Source organism: Theropithecus gelada, chromosome 17, assembly GCF_003255815.1.
Source record: "Theropithecus gelada isolate Dixy chromosome 17, Tgel_1.0, whole genome shotgun sequence".
Classification (NCBI taxonomy): Eukaryota; Metazoa; Chordata; class Mammalia; order Primates; family Cercopithecidae; genus Theropithecus; species Theropithecus gelada.
Window position 1 is genome coordinate 45,465,672 of NC_037685.1, and position 27,482 is coordinate 45,493,153.

At 37.7% G+C, this 27,482-nt stretch overlaps 1 protein-coding gene across 1 annotated transcript; it reads right to left on the reverse strand.

Annotated features, from left to right (window-relative positions):
• Positions 1 to 829: 829 nt before the first annotated feature.
• ARGLU1 (arginine and glutamate rich 1) lies at positions 830 to 27,181 on the reverse strand. The gene is made up of 4 exons (XM_025364208.1): positions 26,588 to 27,181; positions 18,695 to 18,920; positions 16,313 to 16,396; positions 830 to 3,325 (listed from the first exon to the last, which is right to left on the reverse strand). The coding sequence occupies exons 1-4, from the start codon at positions 26,932 to 26,934 to the stop codon at positions 3,161 to 3,163; spliced, it is 822 nt and encodes a 273-aa protein (XP_025219993.1). The 5' UTR covers positions 26,935 to 27,181; the 3' UTR covers positions 830 to 3,160.
• Between the last annotated feature and the right edge of the window lie 301 nt (positions 27,182 to 27,482).

Genomic DNA, 27,482 nt, shown 5'->3' on the forward strand with positions numbered 1-27,482 from the left:
CACTCATCTTAAGCATATCTACAAAGTGAACAGTGTAGTTTATCAGCAAATGCAAATCTTCTAGATTACTGCACATTTTTCCATCATCACGGACAACAATGTTAAAAGCCAAAACCAACACAAGAGTAAACAAAAAACATAGACAACAAAGATAGTGAAAGAATCAAGACCACTGTTAAATGGCAATTCAACAAATCAAAAAAGTAGGGCCTATTGCCTGGGCTTCCACACTCATTCTAGACTTCTAGGTTGAGGCCTTTCTTTTAACTTCAGCAGTCCCTTGAGGTCCTCTGATTAATAACACTAGTACTTGTTCACAAGGCTCTCCTGGAAGGGGAGAGCCTCAAAAATTAAGATAGCCTGTCTTCAGTATTTCTCATGGCCATTAATACAACAAAACAGATGAATGGTTTTGGGTGTAAAGATGCAGAAAATTGAGACAACTGAAAACAGACGCACTAACGGATAGAAATAGCTTTTGAGAAATGTCAGTGAAGTGACAGGCTCCTCATTATAAAATGAGGCATTGGAAATGATATGTAAAGTCTAATAAGCCAGGATTCTATGCTTACTATACTTAGACAATTGAAAAAATACAAACCACTGAAAATTCTTAAGATACTGCTAAATTTAGGACAGGTGGTGATACAAAACAAAACAAAACAAAAGGCTATGGACACATACCAGCACAGTAAATGAATACGGAGATTACTGGGGATAGAAATAGTCTGATTTGCTGCATCTTCATAAGGGTAACTGAAGTAGGTAAAAATCTCATACTACAAACCCCTTCCCCAACTTAAAGCATTAAAGAGTCCTCACACCAAGCTAATTTAAAGGTTTAGTTTATACAATTGATAATTCTGCAAACCACAATATGTCAATAACTACATACTGTAATAAAAATAAACAAAGTCATAGTTAATTCTATAATGCATTAAGAATAACCTAAAAAAACAAATTGTGAATAAAGGCATATTTAATAAATTAGGGAACATCTTAACTGCTAATAGACTGGGGAAATTTTTAAGTTTTCTATGTACACAAAGGCAGTGGGAACAAATGAAAAAAACAAATTACTACATTGTTGCAGCACATTAAAGACTGGATGGTGTGTATTAACAATTACATCCTCTTTCCTATAGCCTGGCAGAGAATAGTTACCAAGCACAGGAACAATTTCAACATCTCATCTGAGTCTCCAACAGCAAGCAGATACTGCAGTATGTCATTAAGCAACTTACTGTCATTTCACACCATATGTGGCAGTAAGAAACTTAAAAAAAAAATTAAAAGGCACGCATAAGCTGATTTCAAATATTTTAAGTCCAGGCCACTCTCTTTAGATACAATGTTTTGAACACTTGTATAGAACAGTTTTTAAATAAACATTTCCAAAAACTTGAATACAGAACTTAGGAACCATGAATCTGCACCAAAAAAAGTTACACTGGAGGAAAAAAAAAAAGAATCATGAAATAATTACAGCTAACCTATATTTAGAGATAGTGTTTTTAGGCAACCTATATTCTTTAAGAAAATAAAATGGTTGATTTTAGAGTAGGTAGCATGTTTACTAAAAGTTCTCACTATAGTTCATGCCTATTTAAAATTCTACCTTTAAAGATCTTTAAACTGATTTTATATTGTTCCTTACCACAATTAGACTCATTGAAGAGCTCAAAACTAAAGCAATAGCATTTTTTCTTAGCATGCACACACAAAATAATCTACCATTTAGTCATCTCATTAACTTAGGTTTTCAAATTTTAAGAATAATCAAACTGTCTCAAAAATATTGGGCAACATTTTCTCTACTTGATGACATGTTTATGCATCTCAGGTAGCATTTCAGATCAATATCCTTTTCTTGAATGTTTTATGCCAGTATACTTAAACATATGTAAGAGTAAATGAGGCAGATTCTAGTGTAAAAAATGAAAGCCATCCATAAGATTCCACATGCAAAAACAAAACAAAACAAAAAAACTTCATAAAGTTCGAATGTGTTTGTCCTAAAAATAAACGTGCAAGTACACTACACAATGAAAATGATTTGACCATCTTAGCCTTTTTTTGGCAGTATAAAGCTAAGTTCTTTCTGATGGCCCACTCTAAAATGATCTCAGATTCCATAATTTAAAAGCATTTTTCTAGCCTTTATTAAGTATAATTTGTGATAATACTTATATCCTAAAACAGAGGCACAGGTTTGAGAATTTAAATCTTCTGGGTGTTGTCAGTCTTTCTTAAAGGTAACACTGATGCCATTTGCTCTATCAGCATAAAGTTGATATTTGTAAAAATAGCCATTAAATACTAATTCACAAGTATATTAGATGTACATATAAACCCTATGTTAAAAGCATAAACAAGAGGAAATATAGTTCTAAGACTTCTAAATGGTTGACCATCAAAAAGTGAACCACCCTCTTTAAGACTTAACATAACTTTAAAAAAAATTGCTTCAACATATGAATTTAAGACTTGACTTTATTCAGCAAAATCATTTATTTACACAATGGGGAATGCTGGTTTGAGTTTGTCAATGAAATAAAAACAAACTGAACAGAGACCAATACTGAACTGTATATGTACTTTGTATCAGAGTTGACCAACTGTTTCCTTACCTGTATCAGGAACATCAAGAGCAACAGTATCACAAGGACACTGGTTTAACAATACACCACATAGGTCCAGTAATACCCTGGGAATTTCCCAATGCAATCACCAACTTTTTCTTTTTTTATAAATATATAAAAAAACAAAAAGTCAGCAAAACCAGCATTATGATGTAGCAGAGTATAACTCTGAAGTCAGTGGGGTCAGTAAAAGCCTTATCAGACCATCCATAGTTTTACAATGTGATCTGCTCTTCCTCAGACCACTAATATAGAATCCAAACAGGTGAAAAATATGTCACTCTTTAGAAGACAACAATGATCTGATAAGGATTTGACTTAGTGGAAGGAAAGAGAAGAAAAAAAAAAAAAAAAAAAAAGGGAATTGCAGAGCATAGCCCCTATTAGAACAAGCTAAATTTCCAGATTTTACAAATTAAAAAAACGAAAACAAAAACAAAAACAAAAAACCACTTCAACATGAAGCTACCATACAAAGTTTTTCCATTTTTCTTTGTAAAAAGTTCAGAGTTTGCAATTTAATCCTGGGTTTTTAATGAGAAGGACAGTTTTGGCCTGGACTTCCCCTTGCCCAGGATAATTTTTTGTTCTTCTTTTTGTTGACGTTGCCGTTCTTGTTCTAGTTTCATCCTTTCCTCATGAATCTTTCTTTGTTCTTCAACAATTCTCAACTGTTCTTCGGCCTGAAAGTTAAAAGTAAACATTAATTATAGAAATGTATTAAAAATTATCATATGTACCCCCACAACAGGTGTATCTGTTATGTATCTACAAAAAAAATTTTAATGCAAATGCAAAAAAAAGGGGTAAAAACAAGGACTTTCTATGAATTCTATGCCTTCTCAGTATTTTAGTTATGAGGTGACAACTCACACACAATGGCATGTGTCATAAAATCTGACTAAGGTCATAGAGTTTAAGTGGTAGAGAAAAAAGAATTAAAAGAGAACCCTTTATTAATTATATCTACATTTTCTTTCATTTTTAACGAAAACAAATGAACAAATTATGGAAAAGCACTTATACATTTGGGAAATAGAAATTAATTTCCACAAATCACATGTTGAGATCATGACAGATTTTGTTCTATACCTATTTTTATCTCTAACTTCAGTCTACCAGATTAATAGATTGTTACTTATAAACCAAGGCACAGATTTACTCAAAGAGCAGGTTATCTACCAATTACCATATTTATAGTTAGAAGGACATACATACACACAAAAAAACAAAAACACAGGAAAAAATCTCCACTTGGGCTTTTTGTTTGTGTGGTCAAATCATGCTGAAAAAAAAGGGACTACATTATAGTATCAGTAGACAACCAAGAAACACCACAGACCCAATTACCTGAAGAAAAATATTAGAAAACCTTCTGACCTAACTATAAAGTACTATCAAACTTCAAAGGGACACTGGTATAACTGATTCCACTCCTGCAGTGCCTTCAACTCCTTCCATGTCAAGCGACTTCTTTCCTGCATTCTTCTACAGATTCCCCTATTTACCGAAGTCAGGCCCTTCTCACGCTTCCTAGATAGATACCATACACACATCTTCAATTCTCAACCAAGCACAATTTTAATCCCCTCCCCAAGGGGGCATTAGGCAATGCATGGAGATGATTCTGGCTGCCACAAATGGGAATGGCTCCTGGCATCCAGCAGGTAGAAGACTGGGACAATGCTACACATCCTATAATGGAGAAGACAGCTCCCACAACCAAGAATGATCTAATCAGTGCCAAAGTTGAGAAAGCATGTTCTAACTCTGGAGTTTTTAGTATCAGTTATCATGATTTATCGTTTTTCCCTTCTTTCTGTGTTCACCGCATCCTTTGAGCTGCCTACCTATTCCTCCCATCCAAAGTCAAACTTTAGATCATTGCTTCCATCTCCATTATTCTACTAAAATTATCTTCTGTATGGTCAAAATCTATTAAATTCAGTGACTTTTCCCTTTATTTAAATAAATTATTTTGTTCACTTAATTCCTTTAAAAATGTTCTCTTTCGATACATTCTCTAATGCCACACACTAAGGTTTTCCACACAATCACTTCTTTTGTCTCCAATGATAATTTTTTTTTTTTTTTTAAAATAAAGTGTAATGTGACTGGATTATAGGCTTTATGGCAAAGGAAGATGGAAAAGGTAACAGGACTCCGCTATGCAACACAAAATGTTTAAATTTTATCTTAAGTAGCAAAAAGAGAAGAACACAAAGAAGTTTAGACAGCAATGTGGCATAGACTAAAAAGACAAGTGTTGGAACAAATCAACAGCAGTCAAGTAAGGTCAGAGATAACAAAGATCAGAATTACAAGCAGTGAGAGAATCTGGCAAGTGACCAAGGTGGAAAATCCACAGAGAGCTAAAATGCATCTTTAAAACACAGCTCTCTAAAACAATTTTCCTATGCTACATTTATACCTAGCTACTGGACACATCCACCCGGGAGACCTAGGACTTGCTTCAAAATTCAACACGTTTAAGATTTAAATTCTTCCACTTTATCCTTAAAATAAATCTGCCCTTACATTTTCTCTTCTGCCACTCAAATTCTGTAGCTTTGTTTCATCTCTTCCTTCTTCAGTCAAGTTTATTAATTCTTGTTTTATATTCTCTGACTAGAGTTTATTTTCATTTCTTTTGCCAGCATGCCAGTTTAGGGCCACATATCTTTTGTGCATCTAAAATGGTGCCCCTGTTTCCAGTGTGTCCTTCAACCCATCCTACATGGTACTGCCAGACTCACCTTTCTAGACCATTGCTCGCTCACTCGTGTCCTCAAATTTCCAACGATATCCACTGTCCATGGCATACATGGCATACAGCTTAACTTCCTAAAGTATAATGTTTCTCTAAGACTTAAGATTTTCTATTACCTGGCTCCAGCTTTGTTTCTACTCCTCTTCTAAATTCTCCTTTCTATCTTGTTCCCCCGTCTTTTGCTCATGCCATTCTTTCCTTCTATGGAAATCCTACCTGTACATCAGAATCTATTTCAAATAGCCACTCTCTTCCTTAGGCTGTCACTGATATTACAACACAAAGAATTACCTGCTTCCAGACATCATTAATGAATTCATATGCCAATCACTTTATCCAGTTTTCATAAATCATCACAAATTTGGGATAAGAGCTTAGTGTGTGCAACTGAATCAAGATGTAATAAGGGCTCTTTGCATGTGTGCATGTGCCTAAGAAACATTTTATCAATATAATTACTCAGGTTCACTTTCTTCTAAGGTTCTAACTCAACCCTAGAAAAGCAGACTAGAGTCCTGGAGAGTGAGGGTACACAAAGCAGAACATCACAACTTTAATCTGTAAGAGAAATCTAATGAACATTACAAATATACCATTTTTTACCCTATAAGACAGAAATTCAAAGTGTGACAACACATTGCTGTGGTTTCAATGTCACCCAAGTTCACTGCTAGAATTAATGGGCATTGTTAACAGTATTAAGATGTGGGGCATTTAAGCAGTGATTAGGCCATGAGGGGTTCATCCTCATGAATGGATTAATTCTGTTATCACCCGAATGGGGTGTGGGTTGGTTACTGTGGGAATGGGCTCCTGATAAAAACATTAGTCTGGCTACCATTTTTCTCTCTCTCTAGGGACCTGTCTGTCTAGCTTGCTCTCTATGTGATGCTTTCCACCATGGGAAGACCTCACAGGATGCCTGTGCCATGTTCTTAGGGTTCCCAGCTTCCAGAACCCTGAGCCAAGTATTTTTATAAATTACCCTGTTACAGCAGCAAAAACTGGACCAACACACATATGCTACCATATAAACAGCACTCTGACACTATCAAAATTACATCTTCATAATACTTTACGCCACCAAGTACATTTTCTGGAATTTACATTATATACTTGTACAGCAATGTGCCAGTTTTACACCCATGCGAAACTGATATATTTACAGGGTTACATATTACAACACAGTTTATAGAAAGAATGGGAAAAAAACCCAAATATCCACCAATATGGGGTACATTAGAGAAATTACTAAAGATGTATAAAGCAGAATATTGTATAGCTGTTAAAAACAAATGAGAGGAAAAAAGGAGGCCCCTATGTTCTGCAATGGAAAAATCTCCAAGTTACACTGTTAAATGAAAAAAATAAGTTCCATGTATACATGCTACCTTTGTGCAATAAAAGGAGAACTAAAATATTATGCATTTGTATCTGCCTGAATATGCGTTTACAGACATTCTGAAAAGATTTTAAAAACTCATAACTGAGTACACCTTCTGGAGATGGAGTTGGGAATGTGGGGATTGGGTTGGGGGGAAAGTAAAGGGACTTCACTGTTTCTCTTCCTAAAAAAATAAAATTTGAACCATGTGATCGTTTTGCCTAATTAAAAACAAGATTTTTAAAGTAAAGCAACTTCCTTCAGAGAAAATACTAATTCTGCACTTTAGATTGGGTAAAGAATCAAGTTTCTTCATTTAGGTCTACAAATACAGAAGGCAAAAGTGTGTATGTATGTACGTACAGAGGAGGTGATTTTCTCTGGGACTACGACTCAACAATGTTAATCACCAGTGCTAGGCATACAGTGCCTACTAGAAGTATTTAATGTACTTATTTAAAAATGAGGTGAATATACTATCTATACACAAACATTGGTATTTTGTTCTACTATGGCTTTAAACTAAGCATAAATCTTAATTACACTTTGACAAAAACAGAAGGGACTATTCAAACACAAACAGTCCTCTCTCATTTTAAAACAGCCTCGCAAGTGAAAAAGCTGGTGTCCTGTTCATCCACCATCTGTAAGCGTGGTATGACCTTATACCTTATTTGCTAGGTTATGTTCCTAAATCCTACCCTCTCTCTGCAGTAACTTTTTCTTTCCTGATGACTTTACTTACCAGAGAATACAACCATTGCTCCTCTTCCCGCTTGTTTCACATTTATGCACAAGAAAGCAGTATTTGCATTGGGGGGTTGGGGATGGATATATTTATACAGATGAATAATACTAAGCAACTCACTCACAAGGATTATGTAGTGGAAAGCTTGGAGGCCAAGGAGAAAGCTAACATCCACAATACCAGAACCATTACACTGGGGCAGACTCTCCTAGCCATTATGCCAATAACCCTGTTCAATATCACAAAGGTGGCTTTCAACCTTGTACCCCAAGCTAAAGAGTGACTGGTGAGAAGAAATACACAAAAATAAAATGTTCCATTATAGTCAAAAGGCCTACTTACCCCTCCCAGTAACCTCTGCCCTACTTATTTATTTATTGTTTTAGACAGTCTTGCTCTTGTTGCCAAGGCTGGAGTGCAACGGCACGATCTCGGCTCACTGCAACCTCTGCCTCCCGGGTTCAAGTGATTCTCCTGCCTCAGCCTCAGGAGTAGCTGGGACCACGGGCACGTGCCACCACGCCCAGCTAATTTGTTTGTATTTTAGTAGAGATGGAGTTTCATCTTGTTAGCCAGGATGATCTAGATCTCCTGACCTCGTGATCCACCCGCCTTGGACTCCCAAATTGTTAGGATTACAGGCATAAGCCATCGCGCCTGGCCTCTGCCCTACCGTCTTTATCCAGAGGATCTACTGATTTTATAAAGATTACTTTTATAAGCATTCTCCGTCTTAAACTGTCTATAAATTTAATCAAGGCAGTCCTTAGCAACATTCCCTGTAGCAGAGATATTGAAATCTATTCTCCATTTGAAATATACATAACTTTATAAAATTTTTAAAATCCAAACATATAAATATTTGTTATCAAGAGTTATTATAGAAATGGACAAAAAACAGCACAATTAGAAACTATGTCACTCTTCAGAAATGTGATTTCTACATTTTAAACCTTCCAAGATAAATAGCCTGATCCACTCTCCACTCTGCCATTTCTAATTTTAATTCCTTTATTCATCTTCCCTTCCATGTAACTTTTAAAATGTATATCCCACTTTAGATAACCAATGAATAAAAATGAAAAAAATATATTTGATACGATTAGTTCTGACACTTAGTAAACTACGTCAGTAAATTTTTCTAAGGTATTCCATGTACGACGTTAAATAACAGAAGGGTGAAACACAAGGATCCCCTCCATCCCTGTGACAACATATTTATTCTCACGCTTACCTCCTCAGGGTTTCTAATATGACAAACCATCATTATGGGATATCATTAGCTACCATCTAAATTCATATCACCACCTACTCCCTTTACCCCTTTTTATTCTTAATTCCCCTCTTGTGACATTTATAACAAATCATTTTTGAAACTTCAACCTTAGATAGTATCTCCATGGATTCCACATTACCTGAAGTGAAGACAACTGTTTCAAAAGGAGGAAGTGATTGAGGTAGAGCTTGGTATGCAATATTATGTACAAAAAGCACTGCCTGAGAGCTCTGGAGAGACCACTGCATAATTTTGCCAAGGAAAATCTGATGGCTTCGGGATTTTCTTTATACTTTCTGTTCTAAAATTTGACAAATAAAGGTATTATCTAGATGTGGCTCTTTTAATGTTCCGTATCCTACATTCTCTCTTTTCACCAGTTCTTCTGTCTTAGTCATTCACTATTTTGTGCACTAAGTATTCCTTAAATGCCTGGGGATACCTGGCATGAGTTTATTAGGAATGATTACATCAGGAGGGTCTTTTCTGGTTCCTACAACAGACTTCCCCCCTGCGTCTCCACTTTTTCATACCTCTTCACTCACCAAGTTTATCAGTTCTCTCTTACAGTTTCTAAGAACTGCTACTTTGGTGATTCAAGGCCCCATCTTTTGAAGGGCCTTCAGTGACTTCGTGTTTCCAGTTTGTGTCCTACAAACCCATCCTTCACAATGTCAATACACTCACTCATGTCCAGAAATTTATTTTTAAAATTACTGTCTCAAATACATTAACATAAGGTCTTCAACCAGCTTTTTATGTTATCAATCATTAAAAAACCTCTCGCTCTCCGAAAATCCTTATCTGACTTACCCGAAACTTCACTTCAAATTAAAATGTTTGACATTTACATTTGGTGGCTTATTTTTCCTAAGTATTGTGCCATTTCAACTTACAGAAATTATCACTCTACTACAAGATACCCTATTCTTTTTCCAACTGTGTTAATTTCCTGTGGCCACTGTGACAAATTGCAACTGGATGAAATCTATTATGGAGGCAAGAAGTCCAAAATCAGTATCACTGGAGCAAAAATCAAAGTGCTGGCAGGGATACACTTCCACCACAGAGTCTAGGGGAGAATACGTTCCTTGCCTCTTCCAGCTTCTGGTGGCTGCCAAGGTTTCTTGGTATGTGGACACTTAACTCCAAGGTCAATATCCTCAAATCTCTGTGTTTGTCTTCACATCATTTTTCCTATGTGCGTGGATTCTGTCAGGAGTCTAAACACCTTCCTTCATCATGTCATGTGTCTTTTTCAGTCCCAGTTGGCAGTTTCTGCTGAAACAACATTCTCAGAAACTTTGGAGGTCCCCTACATGTCACATCATTAAACATGGTTCTCCACAGATATTTCCTGGATAATCTCATATTTCTGGCTTTTACTTAAATAGTACGGGAACCTATGAGTTACATGCATAGTTTCTTCAACACAAACAAAAGGTTGTCTAGCAATACCCTTGGCCTTCTTTCCAGAGCCAGTTTTTCTAACAGTGAACATCTTTTGCCATCTGAATAGCCTGATATTTTCCCAACATCAAGTGCTGGTGGTTCTTTCTATACTTATCAGTTCATTCTTCAATTTAGCTCTTCTTGCCACTTTACTATAAACAGGAAGAAACCAGGCTACACCTTCAACACTTCCTTAGAATTCTTCTCAGCTAAATACGAAAAAGTTTTAAGTTCTGCCTCACACACAACTGAAGGACACAATTCACCCAAGCTTTCTATTACTTATAGAAAGGATCTCTTTCCCTGCAGTTTACAGTATGTTCCTAATTTGCTTCTGAGCCCTAACCAGAAACACCTCTAAAATCCGTATTTTTGCCAACAGTCTTTAAAGGCAATGTATGCATTTTCTATCATGTGACTCAAAATTGGAGCCTCCACTGTCCAATTCCAAAACCACTTCCACATTTTTAGGTAACATATTACCACAAACTGAATAGCTCAACATAAATTTATTCTGGAGGCCAGCAGTCTGAAATCAGTATCACTGGGTTGAAAGCAAGGTGTCAGCAGGGTGTCCACTCTCCTTTTGGAGTCTTTAGGGGGGAGTCTGCTCCTTGTCTCTTACAGCTTCTGGTGGCTGCCAGATTCCTTGGCTTCAGCCTACATCACTTCAATCTTCAAAGCCAACATTTTCAAATCTCTCTCTTCTGTCTTTACTTAGCTTTCTTCTCCTGTCTGTGCTATATGCTAAAATTTCCCTCTGCCTCTCTAAGAATACATGTGATGGCATTTAAGGCCCACCAGATAATCCAGAATAAACTCCCCATTGCAGATACTTAATCCCATCTGCAAAAGCCCCGCCCTCCTTGTCATATATGGGCACATTCAAATTCCAGGCATTAGAATATAGACTCTTTTTCATGGAGAGAGGACAGAAGGGATTTTTCAGCCTACTATACAAACTCATTTAAAAGAAATCCCTGCTTACATTTTTCAGAGCCATCTCTCCATTGCAAAGCACACTCTGGTTAATTTTAAACTTATGTATGTGGTACACATTTGATATATAAGCAACTTTAAAACATGGCACTATATTTTCCTCTCTCAAACTGCTGAGATACCAAACTGGTGAAATACAAAGTGGTATATAACACAATGAACTTGGCAACTGAAGAAAACTATTTCATTAGTAAAGAGATCTGTAAATCTAGAATGTATAACTTGCATATACTTTAAAACCCCAAACACCCCCGTCTCCCATCAAAAGTAATTTGTCCTTCCTTTGACCAGTATGTTACCTAAAATTTTATTAAAAACTATCAGTCTATTATCATAGTTTAGGTGCTTACACCAGATTCACTAACCAGGTTGCATGGTTTGTATTTTAACATCTTGACAAGGGTATAGTTTGAGGATTCTTCCTCCTCCTGACACAACCTTCTGGAAGAGTATTTTATTCTATAGCAAAACCTATCCCCAATTTTTAAGTCTGTTTCCCTCTCCAAAAAAGTAAAGTTCACATACATTTCGGAACAGTATCTTGAGATTTTCCAAGTCACATCATAAAAACACCATGGAGAAGACTTCAAAAAAAATTTAAGCACTATTTTTAACAAAAGAAAATTAAAATTTTCCATTGTATTACCAACCCTTCAAATACCTAAAGATAGTTATGTGTCGCCAACACTAACTCAAGAACAATCTGCCAAAAAGCCAAATCAAGTCATATTTGGATGCTTTACTTTGTAAATAAAGTATGTTTGTTGGTTAATACTTTTTTTTTTGTCTCTGTTGACAAACCAAGTATCTTGGTACACAATGTGGAATTGAAAAAAACAGTAACTAGCCATGGACTAGAGCATTTAACAATGATTTTCATATATGGGTGAGCTCGTGTGGCTAGGCTAACACATTCCTTGTGGCTAGGCTATCACATTCCTTATCAGTCATTACGGGATTCAATCTGTGAACTTTTGTCAAAAGAGGCTACCAACATGGCACAAGTATACATATGTAACAAACCTGCACGTTATCCACATGTACCCTAGAACTTAAAATATAATAAAAAGAAAACAAAAGTATGACTTTAATTTCTTTACTATTATTTGTATGTGATCAAAAAAGTGATATCCATTACTTGTAGCATGTAGAAACTGAAGAAAAGTATAAAGTTACACATAAGACTAACAATTAAGGATAACTATTTTTAGCATTTTGGCTTATTTGTGTGTCTCTTAAAATGTGCAAGTACATGTTTCTCAAAATAAAAGGATTATATTGGATATATAAATTTTGTATTTAGCTACCTCCATCCTATTTTGTATTTCCCCTGAATTATCAAATACTATTTGGCTACAGAAAAATCCATTGTATAATAATAATTAATTAAACAACATGGACACTTCTATTTTAAATAATCTGAGAATATCTTTGTATGTAAATTCATTTGTAAATGACTCTATCTCATGAGATAAATTCTTAGACACAGAATTAAGGTTTTTTTATATTTACTGATTTACTGTTAATTGTCTTCTGAAATCATTATAACCCATTTAAATTCTCATGATCATCAGGTAAAGAGGTCTCTGTATCATAACCTTGCCAACAGAGGACACTGTGAAAAACAATGGCTTTAGGGGATTTCTATTAAGGAAAAAGAAAAGAGGGGGACATTTCTTTGCTTCTCTACTGAGGTTGAGATACATTTTCAGAAATTTGTTGTAGCTGCTTCTCATCCTACCTGTGCACAAATCTCCTTTTTAATTAGGAAATTAGTCTTTACTGATCTGTAACATCATTGTATTATTTTTTCAGTTAAAATGTTTAAGAAATCTCTTTCCCCACTTCCAGGGTACTTTCATTATCAACTTGTCTTTTCTGTAATCCGCTTGCCACAAAAACTTCTTAGCACACATAAGGTTGGATGGCCGCTACTTTACTACAGCTACTTCTTCCAGTATCTCAAGTTTCCATGCCCTTGCCTTTGTTTTATTCTACTACCCCAAAGGCCTTTGCCCTGTTTCATTTCCTCACACTCTTGTCCGCCTTCTAATAGAACTTCCATCTATCCATCAGGGCTCAGCTCAAGGGACTACCTCTTCTAGGAAGGTTTCCCAGGCCACCCAGGGCAATTACGTCATTATCTCACACTACCTATACCACTTACCAAATATTTCCATGGTAACAAACTTTTTTTGGAGTTGTCCTTATTTCCAAAATGTGTTAAATTATTTAAAAGCACTTAATGGCTTGTCTACTTTTTCATCAAGTTGCTTTTCTCAATACAGATTTTAGTAGTTACCTTTGATCATCCTTCATCATTTTCTGGAGGCCAGAATGTTTCTAATTCTTCTTGCTTTATATGGTATCAAGTACTTTTAATAGGAGTTTGAATATATTTTACATATTTCCCAACAAACATACACAAAGATTAAAGAATAGTGCTCAAAACTGAGAGGAAAGGGAGGGAAAAAAGCAATAAAAGTGTAAGTGGGCCTCAATGTGTACCTCCTTGCCATCTTTACACATTTTTTGTCTCCTCCTACACAAAGAATACCCTACTTTTCCTGCCAGCATATGACTACCAATAGAACCAAATAAAAAACTTTTCTTGGCCAGGCGTGGTAGCTCACACCTGTAATCCCAGCGCTTTGGGAGGACAATGAGGGCGGATTACAAGGTCAAGAGTTCGAGACCAGCCTGGCCAACGTACTGAAACCCCGTCTCTACTAAAAACACAAAAAGCAGCTGAGTGTGGTGGCGGGCACCTGTAGTCTCAGCTACTCAGGAGGCTGAGGCAGGAGAACTGCTTGAATCTGGAAAGGGGAGGTTGCAGTGAGCCGAGACTGTGCCACTGCACTCCAGCCTAGGCAACAGAGGGAGACTCTATCAAAAAAAAAAAAACAAAAAAACACTCCAGTACCAATTCACTATGCTTCCAACTTTATTGAACACTGTAAGCAAACATGTTAAATATGTTCTAATTCTTACTCAACTTTCTCAAATCCAAGCCTCTTTTTCCCTAAGATATGTTTTTTACCTGAAGTTTATCACAAGCATGCCATCAGAATAGTGTCACTCTGGGCCAGGAGTGGTGGCTCACACCTGTAATCCCAGCACTTTGGGAGGCGGAGATGGGTGGATCACCAGAGGTTAGGAGTTCAAGACCACATGATCAACATGGTAAAACTCCATCCCTACTAAAATAGAAAAATTAGCCGGGCATGGTGGTGGGTGCCTGTAATCTCAGCTATTCAGGAGGCTGAGGCAGGAGAATAGCTTGAACCCAGGAGGTGGAGGCTGCAATGACCCGAGACTGCGCCACTGCACTTCAGCCTGGGCAACAAGAGCGAAACTCCATCTCAAAAACAAAACGAAATGAGAAGAGTGTCACTCTGATCCAATCTAAATCTGTGCGATCTGGAAAAGTGCTCATGTTACGCATGGCCCATAGACCACTTACAATCTACAAACTAATCAATCCCCAACAAGGACAAATCAATATAAGTGTTTTAGAAGTTTTTACAGCAATACGACCTCATTTTTCTAGTAATTCATCTTAATTGTATTTTGCAAAATAGAGGTCTGAGTCAAACTGGGATTAAAAAACAAAAACTGAACATTTACTACCATTTGAGAAGCATTACATTATGACTACCAATACTTCTTCCAGTGATCACACACCAAAAGTCATATTTTTATTTTTCATGTGGGCAAAAAACAGAGGACTGTAAGAATAATGTAAGGAGGCCAAGCCATCCCTAGCTGCCACAGGGTCAGAAGGGATCAAGATCTTGGCAGGGCACACCAAGCTTCCAGGCCACCCACATAATGAACCCAGCACAGCTATCCAGTCTCTCTAACATGTCCTAAAAGGAGGTCTAGTTCCACCTGCTCAATAATTTTGCTTCAATGATTTAACTGTCAACCATATTTTTTCCTCTTTTCTGAAACATCCACAAAAGAGGAAACCAGAGTGTATTTTACCCTTCAAAGCTCAACATTCTAACCTCAAATTCAGATTGTACACTTTCCCTCTTCTTCCTAACTGCACTGAGGTTCTCTCCTTACATGGAATCCTGGAATCACTAAAAAAAAAAAAAAAAAAGTTATCACATACTTACTCATAAGCATGCAGCAATGTCACTTAGAATGACTCATCCATTTCACATTGCTATTGCCTTTTCGACTGTAGCAGATTTTAAGATTTTCTTTGGGAAAGTGGATTATGGCTTTCCAATAGATTCCATTATGGCCTTCACAAATACCAGGTGATATTTATCAAGAATCCATTGTGCCATGCTCACTAAGTTATGTGGAATATTTCTAGCCTTATCTCTTATCCAGAGGACACTATCTTTAAGAAGATGATGCTCTCGAAACAACTGCCCATATTAACTTTTTACATTCTTATTCATCCCCACTTTCAATGGGATCCACCGTTAACGAATTAGACCCACCCGGATATTTTTCTGTGTATTTATAACCACAAAATTTCTTTATACCATGTAACTGGAGCTTACAACTTGCTTCCCCTCACCCCCATCTTTTTATATTACATAATCACCGAAGACTCTATATTTCTCGTTAAGATTATAAACTAGGAATAGGAAATTACTCTGGTGCACTTACTATCAAACAAATACTATCTACTCCTGGTAACAAGCCAACTAATACAAAGTAAAATGCTGCATATTACAGGTGGTTTAAATATACCCCCAAGCTTTTGTTGTTGTTGCTATTAGTTTTTTAGGCATATGAGAAATGTGAACGAGGTTAGGAAAAATAAAACTGGGGATACAGAACAAAACAATTTCCCCAGAAAACTTGTTTTTTAAAATCTCTGCAAATTTTGGAGTTCTGTCCAGATTGGAAGTAAAAATCGCAATTGTTTCTATCCTTGACTCAAGAAGCCTTTAAAGTTAGTCCAAAGAACCCCCTCAAAAATAAGTCAAATTATAGAGCACAAAAGTCCACAAAATCTGAAAAAAGGAAATAAAGCAAAATACAAAACACTTTTCACATAATGCTTTACACTTACCAGTTTGGCTTGTGCTTCTGCAATTTTTCGGTTATTCTCTTCCAGTATTCGCTCTAGCTCCTCACGTTTTGCACGTTCTTCCTCCTAAAGGGGAGGATATGTTAAGATATTAGAAAAACAAAATGTTTATTTTTATTGATAAATATTTACTAATCTTCCTCTGAACTTTTTTGATATGACTTACAGGGTAGCTTTATAGCTACCTTCTGTCTGACAAATGATAAACTGTGCAGTCACTAAAATTGGTTTCTAGCACTAAATTTAAATCATCCCTCCCAGTCCAAACAGCAACCAACTAAACCCTCCCTAATGATAGTTTCCTGGCAATTATTACTAATACTTTAATATCACACAAATCAACAAGGACAACTACAAAACTGGATAGTATTTACCAAATTAAAAAAATAATATATAAAATATAAATAAAGTGAATATTTGTCTCACCAATTATGTATACCTACGTATTCTTTACCTATACTCCTTTAATCAGCATTAAAAGTTGAATATTTACTGTCTTGTCCAGTGTCCTGCAGAGTGTGCTCCTCGGCTGCCATACGCGCCAGCTTCCTCTTTAAAATGATTTGTACTGTTAGCTTGGCAATACCTGCATCAGCAGCTCAACCATTTATAAAGAAACAACATACAAGGAAGGCTGAGCTGAGGAATGCAGATGTTTATGGTAAGAAGGAACAAAAAATGTAATTCATCATTCCTAAGGCAAACAATTAATAAGAAAAATACATTTACTGTTAGTGAAAAATACAAATGGTAATCCATACTTCATGGAACTACGGGCTTCTTCCATGGGGAAAATGGACTTAACATTCAGATGTTGACAATTTCGGAAGGCAGCTTATATTGTCATCTACAATCTGAACTGAAACTCAGAAATCCAGGGGATGCATGGTCAGGAAATAAAATTCTTCAACTTATTTTTTTCTTGGAGAATTTAATGAGATTTTATAATGCAAACTGTATGAAGACTGCTTGATGACTTGGGCAGTGTTCAGATCACAGCATACATATTCAAATGATTTTAATATTTGGAAAGACTGTCAGAGAGTTGTGTCCGTGTAAAAAAAAATTGTTAATATGAAACAAAAAAGCAAATGAAGAGAAAAAAATCTTACTATGATTAATAACTCGCTACAAGACAGCACCATTACTCCAAAAATATCTTCATTATTAAAAGCACTGATATAAATAAAAATTTCATACATTCAATTTTATAGTCTGTGAAACCCACTATAAATATAAGCATGCATATCTAGTTAAAGACAGGACAAGGGAAAATGCATTTTAAAAGCTAAGCTTACCAGAAAGCAAAGAGATTTAATATGTCAACTTGTCCACAATAATGCCAAGATGAAAAATGACAATGAGTCTTAATTATTTTGAGTCAAATATTTCAGTTCAAGAAAACAACTACAGGATTTCCTACGTCACACACCAACTGGATTCATATTCAGTATGCAAACTATGGTGATAAGACGCTCAGGGCTGTAAAGTAATTTGCCTTGAGCGTTTCAGTGACTTTCACCAAGTTTTTGGATCCTGGAGTAATCAGTGCAAACAAGCTATAAAGCTTCAGTAGCAAATTACTGTCTCACAGAAAGACATTTTCAACTTCTGCTCCAGCTGCTGATAAAACAAATCATGTGTTTAGCTTGACTCCAGACAAGGACAACCTGTTCCTTCATAACTCTCTAGAGAAAAAAAGGAGTTGTTAGTAGATACTAAAAAAAGTGGATAAATAATCTGGATATTTTTCCTAAAAAGATTCCTTGAAACACATTAGGAAAATGGAGGGCCTTATGATCGGAATGCTAGAATTAGTCCATTGTGCTGAAGCAGGGTTTAGGGGAGGGAGTGAGGGATAAAAGAAGGAAAAAAAGAAGAGTGAGAAAACCTATTTATCAAAGCAGGTGCTATCACTCAATGTTAGGCCCTGCTCTTTTTAATCTGACTGAAGGCAAAAGCCTCTCACAGTCTAGGTAACAGAGTGATAGAATAGAAGAATATACAACCACAGGTGGATTTTTAACCTTTTCCCTTTACCACTCCCTGTCTCCCCACCGTCCTCCCAAAAAAGAATGTAAGTCCTGCAGCCATGGCAAAAGTTTCAAACACTTCTCAAATAGCCAGTTCCATTAAATCAAAAAGTATCCTTGAATATGTTTTATGAAAGCTTCCAACTTTTAAGTTATCAGTCAGCACTTCTGAATAGGCTAAAAAATTAACTTTCGCAGCAATGTTAAGTTTAGACGAGAAAGGAATTAGATAGTCTGTATTCCATCTCTTTCTGAACTGAGCAGGAGGCAGAACCCAACACTGAAAGTTTTGCCATGGACTGTCTCTACTTTCCAAACGACCGAGCGTTACCTCTCTAGCTTTTTGTGCTGCAAGCTCAGCTTGTCTCTGTCGCTCGAGTTCTTCGAGCAACTGCTTTTCCATGATGCGTTTGGCTTCCTCCACCCTTCGGAGAACTTCTCGTTCAATTTCATCCTTCCTTTTCTCCAGTTCTTCCTCCACCCTTTTTGCCACCAATTCTTCCACTCTTCGTGCTGTTTCTTCCTCGATGAGTTTTTCTTCTATTTCCTGCTGTCGACTAGCAAACAAAGCGAAAAAAACGAGTTAGATATTTATTTTTAAAACTATAAATTTAAACAAAACTAGTTTTAAGTCTATCAAGCCATTGAGCCTGATATTATTCAGTGATTTTTTCAGAATTCATTTTCACGTCACATTTAAGGAAATGACAGATGCCAAGATGTTAACTAATACAGAAATTCAAATGAATATAAAATCTTTTTTTCCTTTATCATATTCTAAATACAGGAGAACTGGTATATACAAAAAGCCTAATTCATTAGTTTTAATTTAGGAACGATAAATATGACACAGAAAACTACTTGTTATCGACTTTATAATCTGAGGACAAGTTGTTAAAATATATAGATTTGCTCATTTGCCAATCCCTTCGTCTGGGGCTTACAAAGTAGTAAGCAGAAATTACGTAGCAGGCAACTCAGACTGGCTGAATTCATTTCCCGCTAAGCAAAGAGAGAACACACACAGACTGAAGAGATTCAGACTGCTGGAGTAATAGTGCGTAGTTTTCACTGAAATTATGACCAACTTAAGTTTTGAACTGAAGTTCTTTAGCTTTATAGTTCCTACTGTCTTTTCTTCCTTTTGCTAATTGATTTTCAATTAAAAGCTCCTCTAGAAATACGAAAGTGGGTAAAAATATATTTTTATTACCAGAAAAAGTTCAATAAAGCATGATACTACAGTTTTAATTACTCCAATCCCATTTTGATGTTATAAACCAATTTACTCAAAATAAAATGCTGTGCTGAAATTACTGACATTCATCAAGGCACCACTGTGGAAATTCTGTACATTTTATACCAATGATATTCAGTGATAGCCACTGGTCACGTGTCTGGTCCGAACTGAAATTTAGTGTGAAGAAAAAGAATATAAATGATCTCCTATTTTTATTTGATTGTGTGTTAAAAATTATATTTTGGATAAAAATATACACTATAATTTCATCGATTTCTTAATGTGACTACTAAAAATTTTTATATTGCATATATTGTTCACACTATTTCTACTTAATAGCACTCTGAGACAATAATTTGTGCTGAATGAATAAATTCTGAGGCTCTTGCAGTAAATCTAAATCTTCAGAGGCCGATTCACGTTCCAACTTTCTCACAACCCTCAAAATTAAATAAAACCCACAACCTTTATCTTTTGATGACTCAATTGACATACATATATATGAGAGTCATTCAATTTACCTGTTTAGTAAAGACTTTATCGTTTCTAAGTGACCTTTAAATACCCCAATCCACTTCAACTTAACTCTATTCTTCAGGATGACTCAATTCTCACCCAAGGGCTCTCATTTTCAACTCTTGTTACTTATTCACAGTGATAACACACTAACACCAATGTGTCTTAAACAATCGGATTCATTTCAGTTTCTACATTTATCCTCTACATTCTTCTGTCAAGGAGACAGTAGGTACTAGAGAAAGTACCTTTAAGGTCCTAGACGTTTGCAACACCCATTCTCAGGACTCTGTTGTTGTTTCTTAAATATTTCCCTTTTCCCTTCCAAAACTAAGTTTTCTTAAAAAAAGGTATGAAAGCCTAAGACTTAACTATGCTCCTTTTCCTTAACTTCCAATTAAATACAGTATTCGAGTGGTTTCAATAAGCCTTTATCTACAGCAGCTCAGTAAGAGAGCAGGTATCTTCCCCAACACTAAAAAAATCAATCACCAAAGGAAACCAGATGGCAACTTCAATAGAAATTAAACCACATTTCAATATAAAATGTTGTTTCTCTACTTCATCCAAAGGGAAAGAGAACTAATCAATGAAATAAGGCTGACAACTGTTGAATCTGGATAATGAGTACACAATAATAATAGTAATCTACCTTTGCGTATATGTAAATTTCTCATAATAAAGTGTGTGTACACACACTTTTGCTAGTTGGTTCTTCTGAAATTAGTAAATGTAGAGAAGCCTAAGAAGAAACTTAATATTTAAAATTTCAAAGCCAGTACGATGTGACTTGTAACTAGCAATACTAAGTGGATCATAGTACTATTTAAAAAAAGGATAAAGTAACACAGTTCCAATTAAAACTCCACACAAAGTAGAAAGAAGGCCCTAGGAGTAAAAAGTTGCCAACTTAAGAATTTGACGAAGGTGGAAGAGAACTGATACATACTCAAGGTTATTTTTGGCAGTCAAGCCATCCCTCAGCAGAAGTGCAGTGGCTAACAGGGCCTCATTTCCATAGCTTTGGCCAGTAAGCAGAAAATGAGCCAAATAAATTTACTTACAGCAAAAGCCAAATCAGAATGTTGTCAGTTCCCTGCTTCTATTTCCACTGATGACATCAAACCAGAGGGCCTATATAACAGGCAGTACAGGCAGGCCGTGGGCTGCTATGCTGCTAAGGAGTCAAATCTAACTACAGCTCAGCGACTTTATAGCCCACAGGGAGGGGGCAAGTGGAAAGTCCCATGCTCAACTGAAACACTGGAGAATGAGAAATGAATGACCTAGTGCAGTTTCTCACAAAGCTGCTTATCTCCCTTTTTTCCTGGAGGAACTGCAAGGCATCCGAACATGAAAACTAAGCTTTGCAACAGGCAAGGTTATGGGTTCCACACCAAAACTGTTTGCCTTCAAGTGTTAGCAAGAACATAACTTCGCTGTTTTTCTTGGTAAAATTAATGCTACTTCAGTAATCAGAAAAAAAATTTTAAATCAAATTTTAGAACCTGTGCTGATGGAAAGCTCAATTTTATGCCCTCGCCATACACTGAATTCAGCAAACCAATGAGCACATATACAACTGAATTAAGCATGAGTTCATCTTTACTGACGGCAAATTTATCATCATAATCAATGATAAAACCACTATTATGTCTACTCCCATAAGAGGCATTGAACTTTCCTGAGTGGGTCATTAGTGTCTTGCAAAATAGGTATCACCTAACAGCCTATTCACTCCTTAAAACCCTTGCCATAGTTGTCACCCTCATGATGTTCTTTTCTCTAATGTTTTCCTCATGCTTCTCTGCTGAATATCCATTCTCCTGCCAATAATATGCTATACTGATGGAAGCATTAAATCAAGATCTTCCAGGTTTCCAATGGAAATGGTGTAATACTAGGTTCCACTTTATCTGTGCTCTCAGGTATTTTAAAAAGACTAGTCACAATGAACTTTAAAATGCTAACGATTAAAAACAAAACAGTAAGGCTATAGCACCTCATCACTGTTAAGAGTATTACTCCATACAGAGTAACTGACACCATTATTTTAAAACATCTTTAAAACGTAGGAGCTCAATCCTAGGGGCTTACTTCTAGGAATCGCTTAATAATTACTAGCAAACAGCATTTACTTATTACTTAATAAGTAACATATAATATTGTGCCGAAAGCTTTATATACCACATAATCATTTAAATCACATAATTATTCCTATGCATTGGGTATGTATCTCATTTTTACTGTGGCAACTAAGAACAAGGAGCTTAAGTTTCTGGACTCACGCACACTGGATGTTGCTGAGCTGTTTCTCTGAACCTATGTAGATGCCAAAGCTAATGATCTCAAGCAAGCACTATACTACTATCCTATATTGGTTTCTGCAGGACAAATGAGAGAGGCAAAGACAAGCACACAGATTTAACTACCAAAGAAAGAAAGAAAGAAAAAAGTATAGGCCAGGCACAGTGGCTCACACTTGTAATCCCAGCACTTTGGGAGGCTGAGGGAGAAGGATTCTTTGAGCCCAGGAGTTCAGGATCAGCCTGGGAAACATAGTGAAACTCTGTCTCTACAAAAATAATAAATAAATAAATACATATTCTTAACATCAACTAGGTCTTATGCCTTAATGTTCTGTCAGAGCCTTAACCTCCAAAAATATGCGGCTTCATATACTCAATTTTCTCCTAAAAGCTCTTCTTTGCTCTCACAATAAACTGTCCAAGAATTCTAAGAATCACTCATATAGATCCCAGTTCAGTGTAGACACTCTAATTTAGAAGGCTCTTTATCTGTCATCCAGTTGAACACAGAGGATATCGGAACCTAGACATCCCAGGCTAGAGTAAGTTACTATGCCATTAACATTTTCCTGATTTGCTGCAAGTCATTTTCAGTTGTCTGTTTTTTCAACAGTTAATACAACATGCATGCACCATCTCAAAAGAGCATTTAAGAAAATGGTGCTACTGGTGTGGGGGAGGGGTGAGAAGAACCACACTGAATGGCTGGGACACAGGGATGAGAGGAAGATCTTTTGAACTGAATTTTGAACCATGTGAATTGCCTATTCAAAATTGATGGCAAAGGTCTTAAAAAATGTAAAGGCCTACCTTTTAAGCATCAAGATTACAACTTGTAAGATCACTTCTTAAATTCATCAGGCTTGGTCTGGCTCCATGTAAGTAAGTTACATTAAATAACATTACTTCTTGGGAACTATTATATGCCAAGTATCACCTACTTTAAATACATTATTTCCAATTTTCACAATAAGCAAGAGATTAGAGGTAGGTGATTTATTCAACAACTCAGAATTGTAAGTGGATAAGGTTTCCAATCTTACCAAAGAATTCCTAATTAGCTAAACCCAGCGGTTGATTCTTATTTTACAGTCTCATTCCATCTAAGTAGACCTCTTGAAAGGGCACCTGACATTATGCATTCTTACCATATTCCTTTCCGCTTCCACCATGGGCTTTTCTCCCTCTTCCCAATTGCAAATACAGGCATGTCCTCAGGTTCTTTCAGTCCCTTGAATGAACCGCTCTCCTCTCTCCACACTCTCCGTGGGTCATTCCATATACTCTCAAGGTTTCACTGACTTTCAGAGAAGCCCCTCTTAGCTAGGCTTCAGTCTCACATGATCAACTCTGGATAAACTCAGTACAATGTATCCAAAACCAGTGCTCACAGTGGAGGCACCATTCTCTTACTCCCTTTCCCTCTCCCATATTCGCTATTCACAAAGTTTCTGACATTTTTACCAGTACCTGCCACACGGTTGTTACTGAAACATTTGGTAGATGAGTTGCAATAGCCACACTATAAACATGAGAATCAACATTCTTTTTCTGAAGTCCCACATTCCATTTAATATACCCTGAATGTTCCTTAAATCTGTCCCTCTTTTCCATTCCGACAACCATCCTCACTACTCCTGTGTAAACTTCTGTACCCATCTCTTACTTTCCATCCTATACAACAATCAAAACAAAAAAGGCACCCTGTCATTTACCTGCTTAAAATCCTTCCTGTTTCTACGATGAAATCCAAGCTCTTTAACATGACATAAAACAACTCTAACATGATTCCCAGCCTCTATTTACCTCTCCAGTCACTCCATGACTTAAATATTTATAGAACTTCGTGTTCTAAGTCAACAGTCACCTGATTATTCCACTTTTGAGACCATTTCCTCTATTTTGGCAGGAGTCGGGGGAGGAGGCTCTTTTCTGTGCTCCACATATGTCCTATACCTTGCCTGTCATTGTCATAGTCTTATCTCCTCCACCCTACAGGATACTTCCTTTACACAGTTCATTATTACTGTCACTAAATTTACTACATTGTATTATTGCCTATTTAATGATCTGTCTTTGAGCTAGATCAAGCTCTTGGAGAAGGGCCAATCATTTTTATATTAACAGCACTTAGCACAGTGCCTGGCACTTATTAAATGCTCAATAAACATCAGTTAAATGAATAAACTAACCAACAGGATATGTAGACTGAAAACTATTTCCTTCCATTCCCAAAGCTCCAATACTTAAGTCTTTCCACTGTTTCTTTTGCATTGCTTCCAAGGCATTAGAATATATTAAGTAACGCCTATTGCACGGCACCCAGGAATTTAGGATACAGGTGGCTGCTGGCCCTGGCCCCTTCTCCCTCCTAAATACTATTGGCAGTTTGTGTCTTCTCTCAAACCAGAGAATCATACAGCCTCTATCTGCCATATTTCATTCCTGAATTTCTTCTCTGCTATCCATGTGAAGCCTGCTAAATGTTTCTATTTATTCTTTGCATACCAAGTTTCTTTTCATTTTTCCTACAAATCTTAGCTTTCTAATGAAAGGCAAGTCATTCCTCTATGGAGGACTCCTTTGTTTTCACATGAAGAAATTATCTCAGCAATGTCTTAGGTAACTTTTTATACATCCATCTATTGATAGCTATTTGAGAACTTTACAGCTAAGGGCCTTGTTGCAGACCCAAAAGTTGGATTCTACAAAATCAAGGTTTAATCTGAAATAATTACTTTACCTTTGTTTTCATATACATCACTGACAGTTCTAAGTATAGGAAAAATGAGTGTTGCATGTGTTTTAAAGGAATGTTGGAAGCAAAACAGCTCCAGGTACAGCTTCCTCTGTAGTATTAGTGCTCCAGTCCTACCTTTTAGTAACTTTATTTTAGAACAAGCTGTATGTGTGCTGGAAAATCTACCTAACACAAACGCAACTACAGAAAACTACAAACCCTACGGACAATTCAGTACACATAAACTCGCCTCGAGAAAATCATAAATTCAGTAACGTTCTTGCTTCATGAGCACTTTCTAAATATTCACTGAAGAACTGACCAAACTGACCAAGTATGGCTGGTTAAATAGGCAGTTAGTAGGACTGTTCAAATCTACTTTTCAATGTGGTTTTTGGGAACTGAATACCCAGAGCATCAAAGTATGATCATCTTAAAGCAAAACACACAACAAATCCCTAAACTTTAAAACTCAAAAGTTCCTGTAGTTTGGGATTATTTATCCACATCTACTTTCATAGCCAGAAATACTTGAGAGCTGACATTTTCGGAAACACATTGTAACTCTAGTTTTCACTATTCTTCATGTGAGCAACGCCAAAACGAAAGCAACTATTCCAGTGTTTTCTGAAGTACAGTGCAAGGGAAACAACAAAACTCCACGTGTTTGCTAGAGAAATAGAAAGCAAGTTTAAAAAAGGGTAGGCTTTGGGATAGTGATTACACAGGTGAATTCAAATGCCAAAAAAACTCATCGCAGTGTACACTTAAGGTCTGTGCCTTTTTTTTTTTTTTTTTAACATCTCAAGAAAGGGGTAAGGGTGTAGGCTCAAGGGGAAAAAAGCAATCCAGACACCTTAACAATAGGAATACACTAAAGTGAAAATGCATTTTTCTGGCGGACCACCTAAAGTGTATGATTCTCGGGAGCACTTAAGTTCTGTCCCAAATTTGAGCTTCAATAGAAGAATGCTTCTGGCCAGCTGTGATTCGCATCTCAAAGGTTAACTCCCTTCTCTCTTCTTCTCAAGCCGACCAGCAAACGCTCACCACCCTTCACATCTGCAGGCCAGCTCTCCCAGCCTCACTAGCCGACGCAGCTCTCCGACCTCACTCCGAACTCCACCCCTACTTCCGGGACACCACTCCTCTCACGCGCCAAAATCGTCTTCTCCTATTTAAGCCCTTTCTGCTCAAGCCCTCCAATTTTCTTCCCGGACAACTCCTGGGTCTGTCCCACCCCAGGCCTTCCAAAAGCCAAGCCTGCTGGCCCCGCCGCCGCCTCTCCGGCCCGTTCCCGCACCCGGTCCCCAGCCCCTTTCGGTCCCCGCCATTCTCCCAGCCCGCGCCGTCCCGCCCCGGCCCCACGCCCTCGCCCAGCGCCCCGTTCTCCGCGTCCATCCCTCCGCGGACACTCACATTTTTCGCTGCCGCTCGAACTCCGCTTTCTTCTCCTCCTCCTCTCGCTTCTGCTTCTCGTCCAGGCTGCTGCGCTTGCTCACCGTGCGCCCGAAGATGTCGATGCGGTCGGGCGGGGACGAGGCGCGCTCCCGGTCCCGCTCGCGCCGGGACACGGCCGTGTTGGTGGAGCGCGAGCGGGACCGCGACTCCCGCCGCCGGTTCCGTTTACTTTCCCGAGATTTGGAACGCTTCCGCACGCGCTCCTTGTCCCGGGATCGCGACCGGGACCGGCTGCGCTTCTTGTTGTGCTTGCTGCTCTTAGTGTGCTTGGAGCGGGACGAGCTCCGGCTCCGAGACCGGCCCATCCTTCCGGGCGACGCTCTAACCGCTGGCCTCAGGCCCCTCACGCGGCCAGTTCCCCTCGCCTCCGCCTTCGGACGCGGGCTGGCGGTCCTTCAGAGGCCGGAGGAAAGAAAGGTGTCGGCCAACGGACTTTCTGCCTTTTTCCGACGTCTACCGCTGCCAGGAAGGCCGCCTCCACCGAGAAAGCCGCAGCGCAAGGCGCCCCTAAGATGGCAGCTGCGGCTGCACCGGCCGCCCTTCCCACAATGCTCTGCGCGGAACGTGCCGAAGCGTGGGCCCCGCCTTCTGACGATTTTTACCGAAGGCAGGCGAGCGCTTCCGAGCGGACTCGTTTTTTTCCGTCAGTCTTGGCGGAAGCCTGAGACGCAGTAGATGGAAGCTGTCCCTTTCGCCTTGGCGTACTCCGTTTTTTTCCTTCCTGGTAAGGTGCCAACGCCATGTTGAATGAATTAAGCACGGTTTAGTGCGATTTAAGTCCTGCCTCGCAGAAATTGATTGATTGCGTTATCTTCTAGGAGCTGGTCTTGCGGGGCAGCCCTGAAATGTATAT

Coding starts and splice junctions, on each gene's coding strand:
- ARGLU1 (XM_025364208.1), bottom strand. CDS start 26,934: ATGGGCCGGTCTCGGAGCCGGAGCTCGTCCCGCTCCAAGCACACTAAG. Junction 18,921..26,587: donor TTCGAGCGGCAGCGAAAAAT/GTGAGTGTCCGC, acceptor TTTGTTTGCTAG/TCGACAGCAGGAAATAGAAG. Junction 16,397..18,694: donor CAGCACAAAAAGCTAGAGAG/GTAACGCTCGGT, acceptor CCTCCCCTTTAG/GAGGAAGAACGTGCAAAACG.